The sequence below is a fragment of the Sinocyclocheilus grahami genome, unplaced genomic scaffold, assembly GCF_001515645.1.
Source record: "Sinocyclocheilus grahami isolate Dianchi unplaced genomic scaffold, SAMN03320097.WGS_v1.1 scaffold195.1, whole genome shotgun sequence".
In the NCBI taxonomy this organism is placed as follows: domain Eukaryota; kingdom Metazoa; phylum Chordata; class Actinopteri; order Cypriniformes; family Cyprinidae; genus Sinocyclocheilus; species Sinocyclocheilus grahami.
In genome coordinates, this window is record NW_015505374.1 from 79,735 (window position 1) to 102,344 (window position 22,610).

General features: G+C 36.9%; 2 protein-coding genes across 2 annotated transcripts in view; one reads left to right on the plus strand and one right to left on the minus strand.

The window, feature by feature from the left end:
* The window catches only part of tacr1a (tachykinin receptor 1a), a 27,121-nt gene extending 16,994 nt beyond the window's left edge, over nucleotides 1-10,127 (minus strand). Inside the window, exon 1 of the mRNA XM_016285238.1 lies at nucleotides 9,454-10,127. Coding sequence (XP_016140724.1) covers nucleotides 9,454-9,860 — 407 coding nt within the window. The 5' untranslated portion in view covers nucleotides 9,861-10,127. The remainder of the gene's footprint in view (nucleotides 1-9,453) is intronic.
* A 3,692-nt stretch (nucleotides 10,128-13,819) lies between these two features.
* Nucleotides 13,820-22,610, plus strand: part of LOC107594991 (tetraspanin-15-like) — a 14,967-nt gene continuing 6,176 nt past the window's right edge. The window contains exons 1-7 of the mRNA XM_016285239.1: nucleotides 13,820-14,172; nucleotides 16,562-16,747; nucleotides 16,876-16,950; nucleotides 17,037-17,132; nucleotides 17,973-18,089; nucleotides 19,594-19,644; nucleotides 20,052-20,168. Of these exons, the coding sequence (XP_016140725.1) occupies nucleotides 14,086-14,172; nucleotides 16,562-16,747; nucleotides 16,876-16,950; nucleotides 17,037-17,132; nucleotides 17,973-18,089; nucleotides 19,594-19,644; nucleotides 20,052-20,168 (729 nt within the window). The 5' untranslated portion in view covers nucleotides 13,820-14,085. The remainder of the gene's footprint in view (nucleotides 14,173-16,561; nucleotides 16,748-16,875; nucleotides 16,951-17,036; nucleotides 17,133-17,972; nucleotides 18,090-19,593; nucleotides 19,645-20,051; nucleotides 20,169-22,610) is intronic.

Consider the following 22,610-nt stretch of genomic DNA (forward strand, 5'->3'; position numbering starts at 1 on the left):
TGATATTATGATAATTAAGCACTATTTAATGATAGAACTAGTGATTAGAACTAAAAATTGGTAACCATGAATGAATGCATATTTGTCATTTTAACTGAATTTAGGACTGGTGGTGGTGTTTAAGATATTGTTGGTCATAGGTAATAGTAATTATTATTAAAAGATACTACTTATTATCTGCTGGGTTCATGAATATTAATCACGTTGTCAGCGTCCGCTCGAACTAATTTGCTGAAATCAAAACGGGGACGATAATAGAGGAGCGCCAGCCAACGAGAGCTGTTCGCGTATTAGCTCCGCCCACTCCCGAGAAACCGGCATATCTTCTGCTTGTTCTTAAAAGCGGAATAATTCTAAACGAACAGTGTTAGGGAAAGTTACTTTTAAAAGTAATGCATTACAATATTGCGTTACTCCATAAAAAAGTAACTAATTACATTACTTGGTTACTTTTTATGGAAAGTAATGTGTTACGTTACTTTCGCGTTACTTTTTAAATCTGGACAGGGCTTGCTTGTTTGTTTTTAAAATAAAAAAGTTATATTTTTGGCAAATATAAAAGCCTTTTCACACCAAAAGTGAAATGAATAAGCCTCAGGCTGAAGGGAAAGTAAATTTAAGTAACTTGGGGAAAAAAAGTAACTTGCGTTACTTATTTGAAAAAGTAACTCAGATATTCTCTTGTAAATTAAAAAGTAATGCGTTACTTTACTAGTTACTTGAAAAAAGTAATCTGATTACGTAACTCGCGTTACTTGTAATGAGTTACCCCACACAGATACTGGCGTGTAAAATCTAAAAATGTATTAGCCAATGGCTAATGTAAGACGTTATTTAGTCGCCCAGAGTAATATTTAGTCGCATATGCGAGTGATTTACTCGCAATGTAGAAAGTTGATTAGTAAACCCTAGTATATGACACATTTAGTTAAAGCAGGTGTTCTCATTTCAAACAAGCCCAAACTCAACATAACACACTGCATATCTTATTTTAGTGGCATTACATGCTGCTTTGCTAAAGCCACAGGACATCTGGGATCTGAATGTGTCTGGATGATGATAATGATGGTGATAATGATGGATGATGATAATCAATGGCCCTTGAGGTCTGTGAGGCTCTGCAAGCCTCATACGTCACTTCCTGTTTGTTGCTGCCGTGTGGTTTGAGTTTGAGCTCCGTCAAGTTAATTCTTTGTCGTCTAATTTTTATCTTAAAATCAATTTTATACACCATCCTTTTTCAGTTTTATAACGTGTGAATATATCCCCTATCGTATTCTACAACAAAAACAATCAGAGCGCTTTGTTAGCACTAGTTCTATTTTTGACTTCCGAGTCCGCTATTAGCATATAGCCCGCTAGCATCGCCAGCGTGGTTGCCGCTAATCTCGCTTACACTAATACTCTATTCACACACATTTCCATTGTTTTACTCACTGTTACTTGCTTTAATGGCGGATGTGTGTCTACCTTTGAGTGCAGGTGAGGACACGTTCGAGATGCATTCGGTGCAGCTCGAGCTGGAGGCCGTGGAGAAGCAGATCCGGGACCTGATGGCAAAGCAGACCCAGCTGAGAGAGCAGAGAGCCGCGCTGGAAACATCCCAGGCTGATTCAATGATGAACTGTCTTTAACTGAAAAATGAGTGTTTACTATTGTCATTTTGCATTATTGACACTATTTTCCTAATTAATGCTGTTCAGTTGCTTTGTCACAATCTGTATTGTTAAAAGCGCTATATAAATAAAGGTGACTTGACTTGACTTGACTTAATGATGATGGTCCTTTTTTTCAACACCATTTAAAAATGTTGAAAAGTTCAACCAATCCACCTTTTTCCCAAGGAGTCTATTGCATTTCTGATCTGGAACGTTTCACTCAAAAACAAATCATTTCAAATAATGAGGTTGCAGTACAAATAATCCTTATTCGTCAGTTTGATTGAATGAGCTGTAAATTTCCCTTCATGTTCTATTATCAGACGTCAAGAGAATAACATAGCGCTTGATATTTTGGTGACATAACAAGAATATTTATGGCAAGAGCTCTTTTCAGTCCGCTGAATTCTTTTCCTCCTGATTATTTTCTTGTTTCCTTTGTATTCCACTGTAACAGTACGAAAAAAGACAACATACACTGCGCATTTGTGGTCTGCTCTCCCAATTTAATATCCAATGAATAATTCACTGGAATGTTCTAAGAATCTCCCAAAATCCTCCAAAAGGTTTATTTTCACACGGATGCTTTAAAATGTAATTGTTGTTGCATATAACCTTGTTGGTTAGCGCACTGACATATAGTGCTACTGTGCCTCCGGCTGACCAGTGTTCAAATCTCGACCCCAGGTCCTTTGTTGATTCTGCCCCCCCCCAACACTTTCCTGTCAATCTCCACTGTCCTGTCATCTAAAAGCACAAAAAGACCAAAAAATAAAAAATATATAATGTAATTGTCTCTGATCCCTAAACATTCACTGGAATGTTTCTAAAGCAGGTAAATACAATATTTTCTATCTGTCAAAATGATAAAAAATACTTTGAACTATCACTAAACGTTCCAGTTAATGAACATCTTTGATTAAGGCAACTGTATGTTACATGTTACAGACGTATATTACTACAGTGATATCTAAAACACCTGTGATATTGAAAGAATCAAGCTTTCAGGGTTATTCATGGTCTGATGATAGTACTTCATTAATGCTTTTAAACTAAAAATCCTAGTTTTTGAAAATGCTTTTTGTTGCATTCATAGAACAAACTTACTACTACAAGTTACTCCCTTGAGTAAACGACGATGAGTAAAGACCAATCAGCGACTGTTTTACTGGATTGGATTAATCAGTCAGTTTGACAGATCTTGCATTGACCATTCACCATAGAATAGGCCTAGCACACAACTGGAAGATGAGTGCTCATCCAGGATTGTTTTACTTCAATTAAATTCAATTCAAGTTTATATAGCGCTTTTCACAATGCAAATCATTGCAAAGCAGATTTACAGAAGATTAAAGTTTCTACATTATATTTAGTAGCTTATCAGTATAGTGACTATCTCAAGTTGATGTCCATATGGCAGAAATGTACAGTAGAATCACAGTTAGTTAAGGACATGTATCAAACAGACGGTGACCACTATTAACAGCAATGATTATATGTTGCAATCAAACTATAGCAAAATTTGGTAGTTTTGTGTGTTGTTTCAGGGTTGGCATCATCTGATGTCCTCTGAAGTCCTTCTTTTACTTATTCTTTACATTTTTACACATGCAAGTAGTTCTTAAGTTCATGTGTTCAAGCGATTATTGTCATGTATGCGGGATTCTTCTTTCTCACAAAGAAACAATTTTGTCTCATGTGAATGGGTGGACCCTTGTTTGTTTAACCATGGAAAAAAGTCCCAACAAAACATACTGTGAGCTTAAATGACCAATTTAAGTGAATTGAGCATAATAAAATTAAGTTGTGACAGTGGTCAAGAACTGTGTTGCTTCAGCTCATTTTAACCAAAAAAATTGCATTTTTTTATTGTGTATTATATCTTTAAAAAATTATTATAAATGTATATAATATTTTTTTCTAGAAGAAAAAAACTGTAGTCAAATGTGCAGATAGACTGGGATCAAGAACAGCCATACCCCCAAAACACAAATCATATATGTGATAATCGTTAAGAGTAAACAGCAGCTAAATTAGCTTCTGATTCTCATCCCTATGGTCTCATCTGACTACATAATCTGGTTTACTATAATAACTCCAGGCATGGCAGTAATGGTGTTTTTTTGTGACACCCTCCCTACAAGCTGTTAAGCAGAGCTCTAAGGTTGACATGGTTCACTTCTATTTCTTTATTAGAAAAATGACTCTGTATCTCCTTCTAAGCGACTACTGGCCTCTCTCAGTGACTTCATTAAAAAGTCTCCTTATGGTTTGTGCAGAGTTTTAATGAGCAAACCTTTTTAACTTGTTAGGCTATTGTTTTGTACTTTTATTTCCTTCTCCTGATTTTTAATTAGTCTCTAACTTCCTGGAAAGCTCTCGTCTTAATATTCACAACTGTCCTTTAGATTCACAACCTGAATAATGATACATTTATTTTAATAAATCATAGGTTCAGGCCAATTGTTAGGCAGTTGTGTCCTTGTTAAGACAATTGTTTTTCCTCTGTGTAAATTTAGAGCCCTTGCATGGACTGAATATTTATGCATATGGATTTTTTTCAAATTTTTTTTTGGTAAGTGACATTGAAATAAAAATTCTGTCACTATTTACTCACCCTTATTTTGTTCAAACCCCATATGACTGACTTTCTTCTTTGGAACACAAAAAAGTCAGTATGAATACAAATCTTTCCCCTTTCACTTTTATTATATAGAAAAGCATGTGCAGAATATTGCCTGCTCTTTTCTATATAATAAAAGTGAAAGCAGAAAGATTAGCTCCAACATGACAAAAAGCATTATATTGCAACTTCTGAAGCAATATGACAGCTTTGAGTGAAGAACATTGTATTTATAGCTATTCACTGAAAATCTTCCATTGTAGCAAATAGTGTACCACTGTGACAGCAATGATGTTTGGTTTTGTTACATGCAAAAATGAATGGTATCTGGCAATTAATAGTTTTAATGCACCATTTTTGCAGTCCATATGACTTGTGAAATAGATTTTTAGAGCAGAGGGGAACATTGATCATCTTTTATGGGTGTTTTATAGTGTATTCGTCATTTTGAAGTTTGACAGATCAATCCCCATTTTTTCATTATTTCTGTTCATACGGGTTTAGAAAAATAAGGTTGAGTACATTATCATAAAATGTTCATTTTAGAGGAAACTATTGCTTTGAATTTCCTTGGAATTCAGTGCCTCAAAGTATAAAAGCAAAACATCAAAGAGAACAAAACGTCAATCTGACATTCGCAATTCAGTAAAATGAGAGAACTTCCACTCCACTGATAATAAGGAAAACCTTACAACTAAACCACCAGCAGGCACACACACACACACACACACACACACACACACAAGCTTATAAGTGATGGGCAATCAGAGTTTTTCCCCATTCATTTGTTTTCAGCCTCTCTAGTCATGCTCAGTTAAAGTGGTGTCCTGAAGGACAACATGATTACATACAGTGCCAGAAAAGATGAGTGAGTAATGAGGAACTGACAATAGACTCACGGCAAAGTCTCCAGCAGGTAAAGAGGTCAGACGCGGCACAGACATACATTCGAGCACATCTGTTTGACATAAGTGGAGCTCAGAGCAACAGATCATTGGTCTGAACAGCGGCAGGGCTAAATCAATAACGACAACATGCAAGAGGGAGCAGAGACGGACAGTGCGGTTACACAATGTGATGCTTGCAGTGCTTTTCTTTCAAATTTAGCTTCTGTCTGGTAATTTGATTCGGAATCTTATTCCTGCCACACATGACAGTTTGAACCTCTGAGCCATGTGTTGTTTCACCAGCACGCAAATGCTCTTTAGCATGCCGTCACAGCTCAACTTTGAGGAGTCTGTGCTTGTCAGCACCTTTACATGTTTTAAATGCAAGAAATAAAATAAGGAAGTAAAAACAGCTGAGATGAGTGAGAATGTGAGATGTTATATTTGGACAGAGAGGCAATTGTTTATTGCTACTAAAGCATGTAACACAATTATGTCACACACTGCAGCTCAACCTAAGTGATCTGTCTGCACAGAGGTGACAGCCTGGCTGCTGTTTGTGAATGTACACCCGTCTGCATGTGTTAACAAAGCAACTATGACTGAACCAGAGCAACAGAGCTGAAATCTGGGCAGGAAAAACACATCAGTCAAAGTGCCTAAGAGAGTTTGTACTGGAATAATTACTTACAACTGGGTTTTATTGGATGATTTTATACTCTTATGCACAGTAAGGCAAAATAAAGAGCAATATCCATCAAAATAAATGTTAATGGAAATGTAATATAATCATAAATTATTATTAACAATAATACAAATAACAACAACATTTAATAAGTATACTAATTTAGAAAAATGACTTATTTTGGCTGATTTTCAATTTCAATAATAAGAGTGCAGTGCTCTCAGCTCCCTTTAATACATTTGACCATATTTCCATTCCTGTTTACAGTAATTTATATTTTTATATTTTTTATATTATATTTGTAGAAATATAAGCACTAAATGTTTATTAAATGTTATTAAAGTACATCATTATATAATTATAATTTATTAAATAATATATAAATATTATATTGAAAAAATTTAATATATAAATAGAAATTATTATTAATAATAATCATAAAAAATATAAATATTATATATATATATATATATATATATATATATATATACAATTTGATTTAAATATAAATAATGTCAAAAATATATAACAAATATAAATACGTAGCAACTGATCTTTTTTCATATTGTGACATACATCCTAGTTAAATGGATTATTGAAAAAAAAAAATGAGTTTGGTTCTATCCAGTTGTTGATTGGATGGAGGCAAATCTCAACATGAGCTTGCAGTCAATTACAAGAAAGGAGGGAGTTTAAGTAGACTATATGATTGGAGAAGTATGTTGTTTCACCGGAAGATCTAGCTATGATATTTTAATTCAAAATTAAATAAACAAAGTGAAACATAAAATGCATGGATGATTTGTTCACAGTATTATAAATATACCATGCATTTAGAAAATAGATATAGGGTGCATTTTCATTTTATACTGACTTTAACGGTTTCATCTAAAACAATTTAAGGTTTGTCAGAAACCAAGCATTCTGAAAATGCTAATTAAATGTTATTTCTACATTACATCTTTAGGCATAATTCAATTTTCAATCCTCCTATTGCCCATTAGTTGATAGTAATCAAATCACTGCCTAACAGAAATCACTTAAAACTGGCAGAAGATAAAACATGCTAAAATTCTACTGAAACATTCTACTCCCAAAACTACTTGGAGTGCTTAATGAAAAGCTCTAGGCTCTGTAAATGTCTTCTTTACAAGAAAAATCAAGGCATTTGCTCTGAGTTATTTGTTTGTAAATACCATGATTAATTTGCTGTGTATGCTTCATGTTTAGCTATAATGTAATCTTGGCTTGCTTTTTTTTTTTTAAAGAATCTTCCTAAGATAAATAACCATCAAGTATTTCCTCTATAAGGACCTGAACACACACAGTGTAGTCTTCCCCTGACGCCTGCCCTCCATCTCCCCCACGGGTCACTCAGGTAATAGAATTGTAAAGAAGTTCATGTTTCTGCATGTAGATAGATGAAAGCAGGCAGTTTTCTGAGTATTAGCTGTGCTGTGTCAAAAGGTTGGAAAAATGACATCTTAGAATTAGAACAGGGTGATGAAAGGTCAGACATTACCTGAAATCTAGCCCCTCTTGTGAATAATCTCTCATGCTACACATGGTAATTGAATGAAGAAACAAGGCAGACACAGCACTCTTACAATTACCTCATCACCACTCAAACACACACACACACACACACACACACACACACACACACACACACACAGACACACACTAAAGAAAATAACATTTCTAAATGATGACTATGGAAGGTTATGAGTGGGATTATCATCTATCATATGATGTCACAGATAAATCATATAAAACATAATGTTATTTAATAAAACATACTGGTTAAAAATGTATAGCCTGAATGCACTGTAAGTCGCTTTGGATAAAAGTGTCTGCTAAATGCATAAATTAATTACATTAATTAATTAATTAATTAATGACATCTGCCAGCTCTGATAATTCCTAATATGGACCTGAAAAGATCTACAACATTATACTTGTGTTTGGATTGTAAAGGCAGTTACTAATCATTACTCAATGATTAGTAACAATAACTAGCATTACTATTACTGCACAACTATAGAAACCACATTTCTTTCAACAGGTCAAATGTCCCCTACATTCATTTTTTTAAATCTCAAACAAAATCACTTTTGGGGGGGGAAATGGCTTAAAGACCTATTTCACACACACACACACACACACACACACACACACACACACACACACACAGACACACACTAAAGAAATTAACATTTCTAAATGATGACTATGGAAGGTTATGAGTGGGATTATCATCTATCATATGATGTCACAGATAAATCATATAAAACATAATGTTATTTAATAAAACATACTGGTTAAAAATGTATAGCCTGAATGCACTGTAAGTCGCTTTGGATAAAAGTGTCTGCTAAATGCATAAATTAATTACATTAATTAATTAATTAATTAATGACATCTGCCAGCTCTGATAATTCCTAATATGGACCTGAAAAGATCTACAACATTATACTTGTGTTTGGATTGTAAAGGCAGTTACTAATCATTACTCAATGATTAGTAACAATAACTAGCATTACTATTACTGCACAACTATAGAAACCACATTTCTTTCAACAGGTCAAATGTCCCCTACATTCATTTTTTTAAATCTCAAACAAAATCACTTTTGGGGGGGGGGGGGGGGGGGGTGAACATTTAGTCATTTAGCAGATGCTTTTATCTAAAGTGACTTACAAATGAGGACAATGGAAGCAATCAAAACCCACAAAAGAGCAATAAGCCTTACGCTAACATACATATAATAAAAAGAAAACAAGTAGATAGAATAGAATACGAATAGAGAGTGCAAGTGTTAGAGGGCCAAGTGTTTTGTTTTGTTTTCTAAAAAAAATATATAATAATTAGAGGGTCAAATAAAGATGGAAGAGATGTGTATTTAGCCATTTCTTGAAGATGGCTAAGGACTCAGCTGCTCGAACTGAGTTGGGCAGGTCATTCCACCAGGAGGGAACAGTTAATGTAAAAGTCTGTGAAAGTGATTTTGTGGAATAAAAAATATTGTTTTTATTTTGAAGTGAAACGATAAAATTTGTCCCTTTGGGGTAAGATATGGCTTCTTTGAATACTTTTACATTTTGTGCTATGGCAACTAATTAGCATTTTTTTGTTCTTTTCATTTTCTTTTAATAGCACATTAGCTGATGCACCATCATGGTCAACTTTTATCTAAATATGTTACATTTTAAAAGTAAATGCACACTGTTTTAAGGGGATCCTCTTCCCACATTTTACCCCACCATAGTTACAGTTACTGCTGCAGTATAAAACCATAATAAATTAATATAGAAATTACTAAGCAGTAAAAGAAGCACCAGGAAAGCGGAATCTTTTCTGTTTTTGACCATAAGGGTGGCCAATACCAAACACTGTGGCCATGAAACTATCATGGCCATTTTTGTAAGGGGCTTCTTAAAGAACGAAACGAACTAATCAATTAAATGTTGTGCACTTTTATACTTCACATACTTTTTTTAACAACAAAACATGCAAAGAAACCCAACGTTTCCTCTCGCGCACTGCTGAGATCCGCGCGTTTGGCGCACGCACAGTGTGAATGGAAACGAATGAACTTACCTGTCCAGTGCAATCGCGGTCATTGAATATATGGAAGCGAAGACGGCGGCTATAGGAAAGAAGTTGTGGAATCTGCAGTAATAGAGTCCGAAATACCATTCATTGTGCACGGAGTAGACAAAGTTTATAACGGTGTTGAATGCGGACATTGACGCTTCAGCGAATGCCAAGTTCACGAGGAAATAGTTTGTCACGGTTCTCATGCGTTTGTGCGCCAAAATGATCCATATCACCGTGATATTGCCCACCACGGAGACGATGACAATTGTGCTGTAAGCCACTGCCCAGAGCACTATTCTCCAAACCGGTTGCACAAACTGGTTCCAGTATATCTCGGTTTCATTCTGCGCAGTGGAGTTGGTTGTCCAGTTACTTTGGAAGTCAGAGGAAGTGATGAGCGAATCCATTGCTATTAGGAAAAAAAAAATATTGGGTTAAATGTGATATTTAAATAAATTCGTTTTTTTTTTTTTGGCTGGATGTCTTATTAATGTTCAATCGACCATGTCTCCTTTTGAGAAAAAAAAGTCTAATGATTGAATTTCATGACGCAAAAAGAGTTCAGATCCCTCAGTTGTATTCAGTGATAAGGAAAGAATGAGCCCTGTGATTCTTCCAAAGAAGACAAGACAACAGATCGCAACGCTGTGCTCCTTCACTTTTCCTCATCACGAAACCAATTTTAGCTCTCGGTTACACTCACCTCGCTCCTCTGAGCGTCACTGCCAATTGCGCAGCGCGTGCCAAATGAGAAGTCGCACGCACACACGAGCAGATGCTGTGAACAGGCGCTTCTTAGAGGAAAACGAAGGGACTCGTCCTTTCAAATGCAGTTTTGTTTAATACGAAATATGAGTAGGTAATCTGCATATGTGATTCAGAACGCGCCAGGTGTGCCACGCAGGTCGGAAGATGATGTTTGGCGGCGCGTGTCATTGGAAATCAGTTTCATTCTTTTGATTGGGCTATGAAATATGATTAATTCACAGCGCACCTTGTATATTCAAGTTGGAAGATACTGCGTGGTTCTGTCAGGTTGGACAGAATATGCTCATTTGAGACTTCAAGTTTGATAACGATGTCAATTATTTGGTATGGCGCTTTTTGCAAGTTCCTTTTCACATTAAACCACTTATTTACTTATCCCAACTCATTTCAATTTGACACAAGTAATTCAGTGAAAGCGCACGGTCCCCACCTGGTGGTTCTGTCTTAGTTCGCGTTAAATTTGAGCTCAATCTGTCAGTCGGTTAAGACAATGCTGTAGGGTAAATATAATTTGTATTATTTTTCTGATAAGTTGTATTTGGGCAGCCTCAGGATCAGTTGGAACACTAACTGCAAGGCAGCATTTGCCCAACGTCAGTGGCGTACCTCACTGATGCTCTAAATGGGCACACATCCCTACATCCATGTTCCAACATTTAGTGGCAAGCCTTCCCAGAAGACTGTAAGCTGTTATGACTGCAAAGGAAGGGATTATTATTTTTTTTAGGGCATGTTTTATATGTTCAACAAGAAGCAGAACCATCAGGCCAAACCCTGACATTGTGTCATGCAGCCTGACATGCTGTTCCATTTTATCCTAAAGGTTTTTCATGGGGTTCTGGGCAAAGGCTTTGTGAAGGCCTTTCAAATTATGGACATTGCTTGCTTTGTACAGGGTGTTCTCATTTTTTTTGGGCATAATTTTCCTGCCATCATTCAGCATACAGAATGCACGCATTATTCAAGCGTATGTGTCCATGTAACAAGAGATGTTTTGATGCTATGATTCAGAGTAAGCCCAGGGAACTGCCCTTTACAGAGCAATTTTTCAGCATTTTAGTGAATCACTCCTTCAACCAACACTGCATTGCTATAGGCATTTATGCTTTTTTGGGGGGGGGTTACAAAATAATTTTTTTTTACGTGTTCTGCTTTTGCTGTGAGGTGTTGTTAATTGCCTTGTTTCTTTTTGCATTCGAATCGACTGTTTTCAGTAGCTCTGTAATGATTTAAAATAAACCCCTTTAGATAATCACACAATTGAGAAAAGATTTATGGTGCTATCTTCTTTTCACTATTAGAGTTAGTTTGTTTTCTTCTTGTGTAAAAAAACTCAACAAAAGGACTCTGCAGGCATGCAAATTATGTTGTTGTGGACCACTTTTATGATAATCAATTCAGTGGGTTTAGGAGGGTTGGAAAGAGCATCACATGCATTACATGAATTGCAGATTCCTTCAAGAACCTCTGTGGGACTTAGAGAAGCATGTAATTGTGATGTGCTGTGGCAACTCATCAGTGTTAATTAACCATGTATCATGACAGCATCTGGGTTGCAGACATCTAATTTCACCTACACGTATGGGCATATTTTCATTTCCTTAATAGCTTTTTTTTTGCATTATTATAGTTTTGTGGATTGTATAAGATATTTTCTTTTATTAAACCGGTCAAGACTATCTTGAGGAAATACGATCACTCCTAAAGCTTGGCAATCCTTTTAATACTCTCGCCTTTTGTCAGTCTTGTGTGTACTCTACCTTTTGATTATAGCAACATAATATCCTCTGGCAAGGAGCTCTGCTGAACAAATCAAGATTGGGCTGACCACTAATTGTCGACAAGAAAGAAATCAGAAATTTAATTTCACACACCAACTGTCATCCTCATGGGTCACATTTAATGTACCTTGAGAGAAAAAGAGAAGAGCTACAATCTGCCAAATGCTGGAGGACCTTCATTCATCTTAAAAATATCCCAATTCCTATAAGCTCAGTGTCTCTCAATACATCTAGACATATGTGCAAAGCAATTCAATACTTTAAATAAAAATTAAGATGTGGTTTGTTTATTATTGTCCATCTATCCAGTGTTGCAACAGTGAACTAAATTTAATAGAATGTGGAATGGCAGCTTTGTTTTCACAGTAACAATATATTGATTGTATAGCTGATGAAATGCCTTTCAGAAAAAAAAATTATTCAAAAATGTTTAATTCAATACACTGTCTAACCTGACCAATGTGTAAAGTTCTTTTTCTAACTATTTTTTAGTGGTTCATGACAGGCATTGCTGAAGTTAGTGTCATTTGTGTAAGTTGTTCTTTCTGATCATTTCATTATCAATGATTGAAACAGAAGAGATGTAAAGGTTATATGTCAATATGTGCCATTAATTTATCCATTATATCCTTCATGGGTGAAAACCTATGCCATATTGCACCTGTTACTTTACAATAAAAAATTCCATAACACTGAATATTACACACTTAATAAGAGTACAGTAATAAAATTCATTCAGCCATGAATCAATAAACATGTCAATAAATACTCTAAATGTGTTTTAAATAGAATGTTTGCCATGCAGTGAAAAGCTGAGAGTTTAGGCAGGACTGTGAAGATTTTTGAAAAGTATAATTACAACCACAAGCTAACTGAGAGATAATTAATGTCTGTGAGCATGCTGTGTATGTGAATGGAAAAATAAGGATTTTCTATGAACCACAGATATAATGCCACAAGAAGTGAACAACAAGTACTTCCGAGGATTAAAGCTATTGTGACACATCATACAGAGATATTTTTTTTCCCAGGACATATTTAAGAGGCTTTAGTTCTTCAAGCTAGACAAACATGTCTCCTTTTATAAAACGGATCATCAACTGGCTACCATGGGCATATAAAGTCAAAGGATGTGTCAAGACAATGCTTGATTGATGGGAGCTTTTTATGTCAAAGTCTTTAGATGAAAAAAGTATGTTTTCAGTCTATTTGTTGCTTGTTAGAGATAAGAGAGTGTCAAAGGAAGTATTCCATTTTATTAATCGATTAAAGCATAAACATTATTTAATTATCCATAAATATAGTTAAGGAACTTAGCCAGATAAACATAATTCAGCCACATTGGAGGGTTTTCGAGCATGAATGGACTGTTTAAGCATCTCAATCGGATTTACAGTAAGTCTGGACTTTGATTTGGCCACTCCAAAACCTTAATTTAGTTTTTCTTGAGCCATTCAGAGGTGGACGTGCTGGTGTGTTTGGGATCATTGTCCTGCTGCATAACCCAAGTGCGCTTGAGCTTGAGGTCACAAACTGATGGCCGGACATTCTCCTTCAGGATTTTCTGACAGAGTGCAGAATTCATGGTTCCTTAAATTATGGCAAGTCGTCCAGGTCTTGAAGCTGCAAAGCAGCCCCAGATCATCACACTACCACCACCATGTTTGACTGTTGCTATGATGTTCTTTTTATGAAATGCTGTGTTGGTTTCACGCCAGATGTGACGGGACACACACCTTCCAGGTCTGTCTGTCTATCTATCTGTCTGTCTGTCTGTCTGTCTGTCTGTGCTGGCCCTTTAAAAGGTTTGTCCAGCACGTTGTTCGGCGGGACGGAAGTTGTTATTGGGATAAGAGTTACACCTTGCAGCTGCTGATGTGCTTTTCAAAACAATTCATAGGAGTCGACAGCTAAGCTGAACATTTTTTTGGAAGTGCTTATTATGCATTCAGACGGGTCTTAGGCTCTTTAAAACAGACTGTCGTCTCTCTAAGAACAAAGGCTCATTGAGTCTTAGCGGCAACGGCTAACATCTGAATACATGGAAATCTCAGACTAACTGAAACCAATTCATGCTGTCACCATGCCGTCTTACGAAGAATGGAGAAAAACCATTCACTTCTATTATTTCGTTAAATTCTCTCTAAATATCTATTCAATGCTGTTCTCGGTAAGTGTACGTTTAAAATGAAAGCTGTTCTAGCGTTGCTTTGTTTCTCCCTCACATAAACACGCGCACACATACTGTACAGTACACACTCGCCCTGAATGAATACACTCATATGTTTGTGTTGAACGTATAGGCAGTATTAATAAATATCATGGTAACTCTAACCGCATTTACCGGATCGTTTAGAGATCACGTTCTAGTTTCGCTTTAAAATTTCATAGATGAGCTTTGTGTCTCAGTAAAAGCAATAGACGCGTCGCTGAGAGATTTAAAGGCGCAGGACGTTGTTGTGTCTGTAAATGTGTCACATGGTACTGATGACAGTGAAGGGATTCTGTATTTACATTGATTTGTTTTTATATGGTTCCTGAAAATTGTCGGATACTATAATATTGAAATTATATAGACTTAGACATGGTCTGTTTATTTTTTGTCTTCATCATCCTCATTATTGCATAGAATATATATCTATAGATTGTATATAGAACTGTCCATTGGGGATGCAAACTTCATTGGCTATAGGGACTTCATTTTAAAAAATGTATATATCAAGAAAATATTGGACATTTGTTGGCCAACACTGAATATTTAAATGTATTCTGCCTATTTTAATAATAAAAATAATCATATAATAATATCTTAATGTAAAGGGATAGTGATAGATTATGGCAAAAATGTGTAAGAAATGTACTGCACATTTAAGGTAATTACATGTGTACATAACACATTCAGATATACTCTTCCACCGACAGTGCTTTTAAAGAGAGAGGACCCCCCACCCCCGTTTTTGGGGGACATTTAAAAAAATGATCCAATTAAACTATTTTAGTTTTATTACTGTATTTTTTTTTGACAGTGATCTTTTGCTTAATAACCACCAACTATTAGGATTTGTTTATTTTATTTCAACAAGAAACAGTGTTCTGCTTGACTGTTCTGTTTTCTCGTAGGAAATGCAATAAGTCAGTGCCTTATGGGAGTATCTTGACTATTAGGGTTTTTGGAACATAATGATGCAAGCAGAAAAGTCTCTCAGGATACTCTTCAAATCATCGTTTCTCTTCCCCTTCTCTGCTCTTAAAGGAGCAGTCTACTCAAAAATAAAAATGTTCTCACCCTCGTGTCATTCCAAACCTGTATGACTATGAAGAAGATATTTTGAAGGATCTTGGACACCAAAACCAAAAGAAAAAATGCATTGGAAGTCAATAGTAACCGAAACAGTTTGGTCACCAACATTCTTCAAAATTAGGGGTGTAACAATACACCCCAAAGCCGGTTGAAAATCGATACAAATATGTGACAATTTAAATCGGTTGAGATGTTAAACAAATCGCAATACAGTTGGTGGTAATAGTTTACATGAATGTATCTCTCGGGAGAACTGACTGTCTTTAGAAAAGTGTATATGGTATTTTGTTTTCTGTTTGCTGTCAGAGAGTGAATTTGCATTTTCATTCAGCCCATCTGCTGTTTGTATTTCGTGCAGATGTTTTATGTAGTATAGTTCCACAAAGCTAAAGTCAGACCATTCTTTTTTTTTGCTTCAGATTTTGAAATGATGTGTTCTAATTTAAATAAAAACTGCTCATACTGCATATATGCAGCATCTTTGTTTGGATCGCGATTAAAATGCAGTGGTTGCCTCTAATTTTAAATGGAAAGAGCACAGACAAAGCCTTCGTTTTTTTATATGAAGAGATTTCTTTTATTTGTGTTATTTATTTAGTTTGAGGTTTGTTTTAAAATTTCAATTTAGTTTTGATATTTGACATATTTCAATTTCACAAAGAAATGTGCAGCATTATGTCCAAGCAATAATAAAAGGACACATTTTTATTTAGAATTGGTCTTAAATCTCATTTTATTTTTAAAAAATCACCGCCATTTATCAGTGAACAGAAAATAACTGAAGATGTCTGGAATCTGAAATTGACAGATGACAAAGTTAATCATCCAACAAGATTTATTAAATTAACCTTTCAGGAAGAACATTCAGGGAAGAAAATTGCGAATGAAGTGGTTTCAATTAGTATGCTGTGTGCTAATATAGTCTTTTGTTAGGATACAAATTGATATTAAAACGGCTACATTAATCTACTTTATGATTTGCGTCATTTCATTTACATTAGTTGTGTGTTTTAGCTCAGCACTCTAAGAATTACGTCTTTCGTCTTATATCGATTAATGTGTGGAACACAAATGATTCATTGTTTGATTTTACATCAGATGACTGATCTGCATGACTTGGTTGTGCGTTGAAACATTGATTTTAACTTTATATCTTTGCTGCATTTCTGATTTAATCATGTAAACGTAATGTTATGAAATTATGTAAGCTGATGTGACTTGTAGAGATGTTTTACTAGATCTTCCCCTGTCCCCTTAGTTGCTCGGTCTGTGCGTGCTCTGTATCGGAGTGTATGCAGAAGTAGAGAGGCAGAAGAATCGGACCCTGGAGGGGGTGTTTTTGGCTCCTGCTGTGGTCCTCATACTGCTGGGTCTCGTCATGTTCACTGTGTCTGTGATGGGTATGGTGGGATCCCTCAGGGATAACAAGACTCTGCTGCACATGGTGAGTGTTGCTTGTCTGGTCATATGTGTGTGTTTGTGTGTATGTGTGTTTATTCAGGAAAGATCGTCTTCTACTATGTTACTGGTGGATTTTTTTGTGCTGTGACTTAGAGTAAACTCTTTGTGCAGTTCCTGTGTGTGCTGTGTGTTCTGCTGGCTCTCCAGGCTCTTGCCCTCATCATTGCGCTGATCTTTGAAAAGACGGTAAGATGTAAAGAAACATTGAGAGCAGAGGCACTGTTGAGTTGCATGGTCTGTTGTTAATGAGTTTAATTTTTCTTTGTCTTTAGACAATCAAATTGTTTCAGAACAGTATACGAGAAGGAATCAAGCACTACTATGATGACCTGGACTTCAAAAACATATTGGACTACGTGCAAGAGAAGGTTGTTTACCTAATTTTATTAATTAATTTTATTACTAGGATCTAAGTGAATTAAACACCCACGCTAATATGGTCTACGTCAATCAGCCATATATAATTTCCATTTTTCAGGCAGAAAAATTTAGTTTGTCAATTATTTTGACAAACCAAATAATTATTATCGTCTCATTCATGCACAAAAATGGCAGTTTTCTCATAACACAGATACATAAATGCTCAAAAGTTTTGAATGGTTCTGTATTCCAGCTTTCTACACATTTTAATATGGCAAAAATAATATTGCTTTTACTCAATAAGGACACATTAATTTGATCTAAAGTAACAGTAAAGACAATAATGTCTTTAATTCCATTTTAAATAAATTATGTTCTTTCTGTTTTTGAAGAATCTTGAAAAAATGTATATACATTTTTTTTCAACTAAGCAGCACAACCGTTTTCAACAATAATATTATATATATATATATATATATATATATATATATATGTATAAAATATATATATATAAATATATAAATGGAAATTGAGTTATTTTAAATTGTAATCATATTTCACAATATTATTGATTTTACTGTATTTTTTAAACAAATGCAGCCTTGGTGAGCATAAGACAAAAACAAATTCTTACCGACCCCAAACATTGGAATGGTAGTGTGTTATATATTTATATTTTCAATATTTTGCAATAATTTTTATTACATAAAAAATACTGCATAGTCATATTTATTATTATTATTTTTATCATTATTATTCATGTTAAGAAGAAAGTATCACTCAAATTATAATTAAAATTCCAATTTTAGGCTGCTTTTTTTTATCACAATCTCGCTTTGTCTTTTCAGTTTTCTTGTTGTGGAGGAGATGAGTACAAGGATTGGGAAGTAAACCAGTACCACTTCTGCAATGGCACGAGTCCTTTGGCCTGCGGTGTTCCCTACACCTGCTGCATCCGTCAAAGTGTTAGTCATTCTGTGCGCTTCTCCCAGTCATGATACATTAATCAGTGCATGCCCCTGTACATGGTAGTCTGATGAGAAAAGCCTGCATCACAGGCTGTTTTTCATGAATTCGCCGGTAATCTTTTCTTGCTGAAAATAATGTTTTTTTTTTTTCATTTTGCAATGGAAGCAGTCTGACCCACAGGTCTGCGAGTACAGGGAGCTGATTTCTGAGCTTTTTTCTGGTGGGTTTAGAGAGCTTTCTAGTAAATGCTGTTCCCCATGAGTCAGTGGAGAGTGCATCATGACGGAGATAATTTTACTGCCCTGCACTGCATAGAGTCTGCTCTACTGTTTATGAGTGCCCCTCTCTTTTTCTCTCTCTCTCTCTCTGAGTTAATAAATGTTGATTGGGCACTAATTCTCGGTTCTGCTTTTGGTATGATAGCTCACTGCAGTGAGAGAGCACAGGCCTTTTCAGGCTAAGAATCAAAGACTGCCAACATGATCAAGGCTTCAGATCATGAATCTGTGTTTCAGATATTTGACTTCAGATGTTTCCTTATCAACTGCAATCCTAATAGCACAAAATGCCATAATTGGCACAAGATAGGTGCAGACATTCAGTAATCTGCTGAATTTGTAGCATTTTTCTGCCCAGGTTTTGAGAGAAAATCTTCATACAAACACAGTAAAATGTGTTAAAAGGGTGTACTATGCTTTTATTGGTTGCTGAAAGCATAAGGATAGTTCACTCAAAAATGAAAATTCTGTCATTAATTGCTCACCCACCAATTAAGATTGATGAAATCCGAGAGCTTCATAAAATCATGGTCGAATAAACTATACGTGGACTAATTAAACAATATCCTAACTACCTTTCTCTGCAGGCTCAGAAGGCTCTCGAATTTCATCAAAAGTATCTTAATTTGTGTTACAAAGATGAATGAAGGTCTTATGGGTTTTGAATGACATAAGGGTGAGTAATTACTAATTAATGACAGAATTTTCAGTTTTTGGGTGAGCTATTCCTTTAAAGTTCTGTGAAAATCTGTAGAACTTTCTAATGCATCATCCATTTGGGTACCAAAAATCACTTTCTTCACCCTTTACTCTTACTACTGAATGCATTCTCCATCTATTTCAATTCACATGATCTCATAACATGGCATCCATTTTTTTTTTTTTTTTGGAAAGCTGAGGTAGGATGTTACATGGTATGAAATGTATAAGAGGAATTGGACCAGGCTTTTGGGAGCAGGCAGGTTTACAGTCTATTTGTAATCTGATTAGGTGGGCTCCCTGCTCATCAGTCCTATTACAGATTACAGATAAGTGTGTGCTGGAATTCCATATGGAATTCTGAAATATGAAATACATTTTAAGGGTCAAAGGTCATCAGAACACAACATTTAAAGTTAGCCAACACTCTTCTGCACCAACAGCATCACATTGACCAAATGACACTTGAAAAGTTTTCAAAAACTAGTTTTACTAATGAGTCCTGTTTGTTTATTTCTTTCAGGTCGGAGAAGTTGTGAACACACTCTGCGGCTACAGAACTCTCAACCAGCAGGTAAAATGGAGCTCTCTGAAGTCCACATTCTCACAATGGCCTGCAACCAGCCATCACTTGCTTCATTTTACATAATACTCGCTCTCATATCCAGCGATGCATTTAGAGAGAATCATTTGGCGGACTTTGACACTTGAGATTATCTTTAAAGGAGAAGCTGTGACAGGAAAACAAAAACCTCCAATAGCCATTTCAAGTGCAATCATCTGTAATGGTGGCGTCATTCAGTTGTTTGTTCCATAGATAAAAACCAAGCAAATAACATCAGAACCATTACAAGCACCACATCTATTATGCCATTACGATGGACTCTAGTTGTGATATTTTAACCTTGTTTCCGTCATAAAATCAGAGCATTACCTGCTACCTGTACCGAATTTGATATCTTTCTCTCTTCTGTATTACAGCGTGAAACTTTAGATGGCATAATTCATGTGCGTGGCTGTATCCATGCTGTGAACCTGTGGATGGGGGACAACATTGGAGCTACTATTGGAATTTGCTGTGCGGTTGGACTACCACAGGTTTTATGATCATCTTTTCCTTCTTGTGTTTACTGTTTATTATTTATATCATCCTATCCTGAAATATATGTATCTCTTCATCATGTACTTTTTCCTCTGCTCTTTATATCTCCCCTGGCATTCCACATTTCCATTTTGATTGCCTACTACCTATTCTGTTTGACTCTTCCCTCATTAGAGAATCCTCTGGCAAACAATAAATTATAGAAAATGGGCATCTGCGCTGACCAGATGCAAATGCCCAATGAGGGGTGAATGACTCTCGGAGAAGCTGCTGCCATGTCTTGCTAAAGCACAAACTTTGAAACGTTTTTACAAAATAACTAGCCTGCTCATCTGTCTCTCTCTTTTTCTGTCTGCTGAGTTGAGGGAAGAGGTCCCATTAAATACAGCCACATGGCCATACTGGCACATTCCTCCATTAATGCATTAATCCTCTAATTAGAGCAGAGGAACAGTCCTCTTGCACAAATATGATGGAGTGTGTAACAAAGATCCAGTCTAGTAAATCAAAGTATGGTTGGATTAATGATCTGCTTCTGTTTATGCACTGTATTACTTTATATTTTATCATATGCTTTACGTGAATCAAGGTTTTGTCTTTATAAATGACAAGTGAAATGTATACATTTGGATCTGTGACTCTGCTTTGAAAATAGTTTAGATTAGAATTATGTGAATATTTATGAATATATTAGAATACACTTTTTGGGGTCAGTGTTTGAATTTTTTGTTTAAGAAAATCTCTTAAAAAGGCTGCATTTATTTGATCAAAATACAACGGTATTAGAGAGAAATATTTTTACAATTGAACGTACCTGTTTCTATTTTAATATATTTCAAAATGTAGTTTATTCCTGTGATTGCAGAGCTGAATTTTCAGCATCATTACTCCAGTCTTCAGTGTCAGGGAACAGGCTGGATTCAGGTGCGGGTTTAACAGAGGCTTTATTGTACAGAGAATTAACACCACGGGCAATGAGCGCCTCCGTGGACAGATCGTGCGGACGTGGAATCCCCAACCACACAGAGGGGTGGACAGCAGGGGCTAGAACAAGCCGCAACAGCGGCGGGGGAGGCGAATCTGGAGGGGCAGCTCGCTAATCCGAGCGAGAGGCTGAGCAGCCCAACAACGAGACCGCAGGGTCCCAGGGTAGGCGGATGCCGGAGGAAGCCCACGGGTTCCTGAACGCACAGCGAGGTGCGGGAAAATAAACAAGCAGCTACGAGCACTGGAGCCTGGACGAGACAAGACAGGACTGGTAAGCGATACTAACACCGACAGTCAGAGCAAGGGAATAATCACAACAATCTGACAACAAACAGAGAAACACAAGGAGCTATAAGGGCCAGCTAATGAGCTAACCAGAACCAGGTGTGAAACAAGAGGCGAGCAGAGAAACAAGGAGGGCGGGGAAACAATCATGCGGACATATGCGCACGTGGCGAGCTGTCAAAACAAGCCACGCACAACCACACCCAAACACAGAGACAAGAAACAGGTGATCAGACCTGAGACCCGACAGTACCCCCCCTCCCAGGAGCGCCACCAGGCAAGAGCAGGAGGGAGCTTGAGCCTGATCGCCACTGGATTAACCACCTTGGTGACGCGGTACGACCCAATGAATCTGGGAGCCAGCTTACGAGAAGGCACCCGGAGAGGCAGATCCCTGGTAGAAAGCCATACCCGTTGACCGCACACATAGGTTGGAGGAGAGGACCGGCGACGATCGGCTGCTGCCTTGGTTCGTCCTGAGGTTCGGACCAAAACCCTCCTGACTTTCTCCCAGGTGCGGCGGCAGCGCTGAACGAAAGCCAGGGTGGACGGAACCGCAGCATCGGGTTCCTGTGATGGAAAGAGAGGTGGTTTATATCCCACAGAGCACTCAAAAGGGGACATACCTGAAACCGCCACTGGAAGGGAGTTACGCATGTATTCTATCCAGGAGAGCTGTTGGCACCAGGAACTCGAATTATTGGATGTCAGACAGCGGAGCATTCTTTCAAGATCCTGGTTGGCCCGCTCGCATTGCCCATTGGTCTGTGGATGGAAACCGGAAGACAGACTCGCAGAAGCCCCGATCTGTCTACAAAATTCTTTCCAAAACCGGGAGGTGAACTGAGGACCCCTATCTGAAATCACGTCAACCGGCAATCCATGGAGCCGGAACATGTGATCCACGATCAGTTGGGTGGTCTCCCGGGCGGAGGGCAATTTGGGCAGGGGAATGAAATGAACCGCCTTGGAAAAGCGATCCACCACAGTGAGAACCACCGTGTTACCCTTCAATGGGGGAAGCCCAGAGACAAAATCAACGGCAATATGTGACCATGGACAGGAAGGGACAGGAAGAGGATGAAGCAGACCATCGGGAAGGCGATTCACTGGCTTACATTGGGCGCATGTGGGGCAGGCCAACACAAACTGTCTGACATCTGCGG